General features: G+C 47.6%; 1 protein-coding gene across 1 annotated transcript; it reads right to left on the reverse strand.

Annotated features, from left to right (window-relative positions):
- Positions 1–860: 860 nt before the first annotated feature.
- TRNT1 (tRNA nucleotidyl transferase 1) lies at positions 861–5,427 on the reverse strand. Its single transcript, XM_033071393.1, has 7 exons — positions 5,271–5,427; positions 4,387–4,580; positions 3,748–3,886; positions 3,424–3,550; positions 3,059–3,252; positions 2,641–2,891; positions 861–1,901 (listed from the first exon to the last, which is right to left on the reverse strand). The coding sequence occupies exons 1-7, from the start codon at positions 5,410–5,412 to the stop codon at positions 1,653–1,655; spliced, it is 1,296 nt and encodes a 431-aa protein (XP_032927284.1). The 5' UTR covers positions 5,413–5,427; the 3' UTR covers positions 861–1,652.
- Positions 5,428–6,000: the final 573 nt, after the last annotated feature.

Genomic DNA, 6,000 nt, shown 5'->3' on the forward strand with positions numbered 1-6,000 from the left:
TACTAATAATGAAGCTGGCTTTGAAATGATGGATTTATTAATGCTGTAACTCCCTATACTGTGTAGTAAATAATTTTGATTAAAGTCTTTTCAGGCTAATCATTAGCAGCATCAATTTAAATAAATCATTTCTTGCTGTTCATATGCATGATTTTGGTTGTCATCCTTAATCCTGAGGGACAAAGTTGTGCAAAGGTTCCCTGACAGCTGCACAACCCTTTAGACTGAAGCCAGTGATTAAACCTGGGAGCAGGATTGGATCCAGGCACACCCAGCCCCTCCCAGGGCTGCCAAACAGCTGGAAATTGAAGCTCAGCACTCATGGGAAGCTCTCCCTGCTAAACTTTGTCCAAAGCATCCATTTGGTCCATGCCAGGATCATAAATTTCAAGCTTTTGTCCTTAAAAATCCTCTCTCCAAGGGGAGCTGGACCCTGACAGCAATTTTGGGTAAAAGTTCAGAGTTAGTATTTACATCCCCAGCCATTGCCCTAAAGCTGATTTTCACTTTGGTGAAATCTTTAAAAGACTCTGCAGCCCTGAATTTTGTCACTCTCCCTCCCAAGATTTCAGTAGTCCCAGAAATGACACCAAGGAGGTTTCAATTTAATCACCTCATTAAATTAAGCACCATCCTTTCCTTGTGAGATTTGCCTTCCTAACAAACAGCACTTTCCCTCTTCCCTTGCTGGCCCCACTAACTCCCAGGCACCTTCAGGATCATTTATTTAAAGGACCAGACTTCCCAGGAAAATCAAAGGCAGCTGGGAAGTTGTGTGAAAGCCCAAAATGCTGATTTTTTTTTTTCCAGCATTGCTCCAGTGTTGCCATCTAGTGTTGCACAATGATATCCAAGGAAAATGAAATCCCAAGGAGTTTATTTGTTACCACAGTCCTGTAGGAAAACTTCAACCTGCAACGAGATTTATACACACAAGAGCTGCTCTCAGATTTTTTAACAGCAAACCAAAAATTCCAAGGATAGGAAGACATTCATAAGGACTAGGAATAGCTCTGCTCCAAATTCCCAAGGCAAGGAGCTGGATCTTCCCTTGTTAATGTTAATTAATTGTTTGTCTCACCCCTGAAGTTGAAAATCCAATATAGAACCTTCACCAGCTTGCTGTGGATTTAGTTACTCAGTGAGAAGTTACTGAAAAACTACTGAAATTCATAATTCTGGAAAATAAAAATAGTCCTAGAAGTCATTCTGGTTTTCTATGGCAAGGCTGTTGGGAGCTGCTGGAGTGAATATTTCCCAGAGAGTTAAGGCAGAGCCCGTTATTTCCACACAGTCTCCTAGGCACATGAAAACCTCTCCATGATTTTTGATTTGCATCTGGAGGATGCAAACAGCCTTCTGGGGAGAATTTTGGGGTTTTCTTTTTGGTATAGGAAGTCAGAAGGAGAAAAATCTTGCCATCACCTCTCATGCCCTAAGTCATGATAAAATAGTGAATATTTATCACTAAAAACGGCAAAGAGAGCTTGAGAAGGTGGAATGTGGCCAACAGTGTCTGACATTGTTACAGAATGAAACCTGTCCTTGCAGAAGTCAGGAGTTAGTCATGAGAACGTTAAACGTGACAAATGTTCAGCTGGCTGTGAGCCTCAGCTCCACTCAGGGCACCAACAGTTCAGTTATTATTCACTTCACAGCTTCTTCAGGCAGCTCAGCAGCTCCTCTTTGTCCATGTGGTACCCACTCTTTTTCCACTCCTCCCTGAGCTGCTGCAGTGCTGTCCCAATGTCCTTGCCAGAGGAGATCCCCATCTTGCGCAGGTCGTGCCCGCTGACCGGGAAGGAGGGCACAGTCCATTCCTGCATCTCCTTCAGCAGCTGCTCCTCCCCTTGGTACTTCAGCAGCTCAAGGATCCTGGAGTAGGTGTTAGCTTCCCTAGACTAGGAGAAAAAAGGAAAAAAAGAGAGGGTTCAGTGTGAAACAGCAGGAGCAGCTCCAGGTGTGCTCAGCACTGTGCTATTCCCATTACTCCTTGCTAGGCAAGGTCTGGGACAAGCTGGGACTATGGCAGCAAGGCTCTGTCCTGCCTCACAGGGGTTAAATCTGAGTCTTGCAGCTCTGGGACATCCTTGGAGACTCCCTGAATCCCAAGTAACAGCTGCAACCCTCCTCCCTCACCTTTCCTGTGGCAGACAGGCCTGGCCCTGGGGGCTGGTTCTTGCCCTCAGTATCAGGTGCTGCTCTAGAAGTGCAGAATTCACCTGGAAATGGCAGAATTCTCCTGGAAATGGCAGAATTCACCTGGAAATGGCAGAATTCACCTGGAAATGACAGAATTCTCCTGGAAATGGCAGAATTCACCTGGAAATGACTCCACTCTGCTGTGGAAGAACATCCCAGGCCGCCTAAGGAACAGTGGGCCTTGGGAGGAACAGCAGGAATTGCACTGATTTTCCATTCACAATTCAGAGCTGAATTTCACAGAAAAAAAGCCAAATTCTCCTTGAGGTCCTGTTTCATATTTCAAACTGCCAGTCCCAAGTAAGGTCACAAACTGAATGTGACATTTTTCAGCCTGACTGATTTTTAAATCAGTCCAATAATTGCTCCAGAGCACAGTCTTGAAATGAATTCAGTTCAGTGTGAAGCCCCAAATGAAACAATGTGAACAACACTCACATCCATCAGGAAGTCCTGGTATGGTCTAAGTGGTTCTGACCCCGAGGCTTTGGTTAGCTCCTGCCTGTGCTTCACCAAGAAAAGGCCAAGGTTTTTTTCCTCCTTGGAGATTTTCAGCCTCAGGTCCAGGTTTGTGACATCATCCTTCCCCTTGAACAAGGATGTCAGGACAGTCATGGGTTTTGGAGACAGGTGTTGGATGTTTTTAGTGACTCTGGCAAATTCCTCTAAATTCCCATCAAGTGGTAACCCTAAAAACACAAAAAGTGCAAAGAAGGGTTAATAAGAGAAGTGGGTGTTAGCACAGGATAAAAATAAAATCCAATTTCTGTGTAAATCCAAGTTAGATCTCAATGTGCCACAAAATTCTGTCTGCATAAGAGACAGGAGTAGAAAATCAAACTTCATTTCACTTTACCTATGTACTGGGCAATATCCAGCTCATACATAAGTTGAACCAAATGATTGACATGGTTTCCAAGAAGTATTTTTTTCAGTTCCACCCAAATCCTTTCTCCTGATATTCCAGCCAAGCCTTTGGCATTTTCTTTAATTGCTTGCAGTGTATTAGATTCATGATCTCCAGGTTTCTCTGCAATTCTTCCATAAAATCTGCCAAATAAAGCCCCTGCATGTTAGATTATAAAACTATCCCACTTAAAATCATAAAATCTTTTAGGTTGGAAAGTAGACAACTACAACTCTTTTTACATAATTGGTGTTTTTTGCATGTTTTTGAAACTTTATACAGTTTACTTAGCAAGGAAAGGCAAAACCTCTTACCTGAAGTATCTCAGGATTCTTAAATAATCTTCTTGTATTCTCTCAGCTGCCTTGCCCACAAATCTGATTTTCTTGTTTTTCAAGTCTTCATAGCCATTAAAGAAATCATAGAGAGTCCCATCCAAACCTAGAAAAAATGAGAAAACAGAAAATGAATTTTCAAATGTGTCTGACACAATAAAAAACACTCTCATTTGGAAATGAGAAGTCGTGTGGTTTGTCAGATCATCCCGTGTATTTATACAGACCTTTGACACAGAGACAGAATTCACTGGCAAAACTCACATTCACTGCTTGATCTACATAAGAGTTTTTCAGGTTTACCTAAGAACATGGAGTTGACAGTGAGATCCCTCCTCTCAGCATCCTTGTGCCAGTCCGTGGTGAACTCCACCTCTGCGTGCCGTCCGTCCGTCACCACATCTATCCGCAGAGTGGTGATTTCAAAATTCTCTTCATGGAGCTGCAAATCCCAGACATTGTTACTCAGCACAAGCATGACATGAAATGAAATGGAAAAATGAAATGCAAAAATGAAATGCTCATTTTTTCAATGTTTGTGTACAGCAGGTGGACACATGCACAGCAACGTGTGCGGTGTTTTCATACAGAGCTGGGAAATAGGAACTTCTGAGGATAATCTTGGCATTATTTATTCTCTACAGAGCCTGCAGGAGATGGACTAAGAGCAAGGTAGAGGAAATCAGGAGCAGCAAACATTAGGATCATGTGTGGGCAGCCAACAATATCTTTTCTGGTGATGACACAGCAGCATGAATGGGTTACATGCATTAAAATTTTATAATGACTTGTATTTTACAATGAATAATCACAAAAATCGCTCCAGGCTTTGAAACTCATTTAAACTCTTGCTGTGACAGTTAAATAAGGAACAAATTTTCTACTGGACATGCTGCACAACCACAGACAGGCAGGAAAGATCCACACAAATCCCAAACCAACCCTGGCAGTGATGGTTCCGTGTTTTTCTCCTTTGTTGTTGATCAGGCGAACCCCAGCTGCTGTGAACATTTCCTTCATCTCTGCTGGTGTGGCTGTGGTGGCAAAATCGATGTCCTGGGGCGTCACTCCGCTCAGCAAATCCCTCACAGCCCCTCCTGCTATTCTCAGCTCATAGTTCTTCTTCTCAAACAGTTCTGGGAAGGGAAGAAAAACCAAACAGCACAATCAGCCACAAGCTGCCTTCTCACAAAATTAAGATCACAGATGAAGCAATAAACACTCAAACATGCAGGAAGCTGCAAATAATTCACAGCTTCATGCAAAACACACTAATTTGTGGCACAGCTGGGCACTCAGGTATTGCCCCTGGCATTCTGATTTATTTTTCTGAAGCTTTTCTGAAAACCTAACAGGTCCTGGGGACTGTGGGCTAGGGATCATTTTGAACAGTCAGGGGATGACAAGGGGAAAGAATTCACATTATTTTATTACAGTGAGCCATGAACCCAAATTTCCCCAGGAACAAGAAAGCACCACGGAATCGGCCTGCAAAGGGGAAAAGGAGCTCTGAATGTCCCCGGAGAAGGCTCTGGGAGCAAAAAGATGCTCGGGGAGACTTTTTTATCAGGGCATGGAGTGACAGGGCAGCAAGGTGAGAGAGGGCAGGGTTAGCAGGGAGGTTTCCTGGGATGCAATTCCCAGAGCAGCCCAGGCCCGGCTGGATGAGCCTGGCTCAGCGGAAGGTGTCCCTGCCATGGCAGGGGTGTCCCTCATATCCCTGCGCTTCCTCCTGAGCCGAAACCCCCCCGGGCTGCGCTCAGGGCCCTGCTCGGGCCTGCCCTCCCCGCACTCCTCGGGCCTGCCCCTGCCCTGCCCTCACTCACCGGCCACGCTGCGCAGCCCCGGCGTGAAGAGCGCCTGGAACTGCGGCGCCTGCAGCCTCATGGCGCCGCTCCCGCCGTGCCGCCGCCGCAGCAGCTGCAGCCCGGCCCTGCGGGGCACAACCAACAAGAGCTCAGCCCACATCGGCGGCACGGCCGCTCCGCCGCGCGGCCCCGCCGCCCGCACTCACCCACACACGGCGGGGAGCGCCGGCGCCGGGCGATGAGCTCAGGGGAGCGCAGGGGAATGAGCTCAGAGCGGCGCCGGGAGATGAGCTCAGAGTGGCGCAGGGGGATGAGCTCAGGGGAGCGCAGGGGAATGAGCTCGGAGCAGGGCGATGAGCTCCGAGCAGGGCGATGAGCTCGGAGCAGGGCGATGAGCTCCGAGCAGGGGGATGAGCTCGGAGCAGGGCGATGAGCTCCGAGCAGGGGGATGAGCTCAGAGGAGCGCAGGGCGATGAGCTCCGAGCAGGGGGATGAGCTCGGAGCAGGGCGATGAGCTCAGGGGAGCGTCGGGCTCGGGAGGCGGCTCCGCCTGTGGGCCCGGCCTGGTTCTGTGACTGTCACCGTCCTGTCCTGGGCCTGGTTCTGTGGCTGTCACTGTCCTGAGCCGGGCTCTGTGACTGTCACCGTCCTGTCCTGGGCCGGGCTCTGTCACTGTCAGTGTCACTGTCGCTGTCGTGGGCCGGTCTCTGTCACTGTCAATGTCCCGGGCCGGGTTCTGTCACTGTCA

This window comes from Catharus ustulatus, chromosome 13, assembly GCF_009819885.2.
Source record: "Catharus ustulatus isolate bCatUst1 chromosome 13, bCatUst1.pri.v2, whole genome shotgun sequence".
Classification (NCBI taxonomy): domain Eukaryota; kingdom Metazoa; phylum Chordata; class Aves; order Passeriformes; family Turdidae; genus Catharus; species Catharus ustulatus.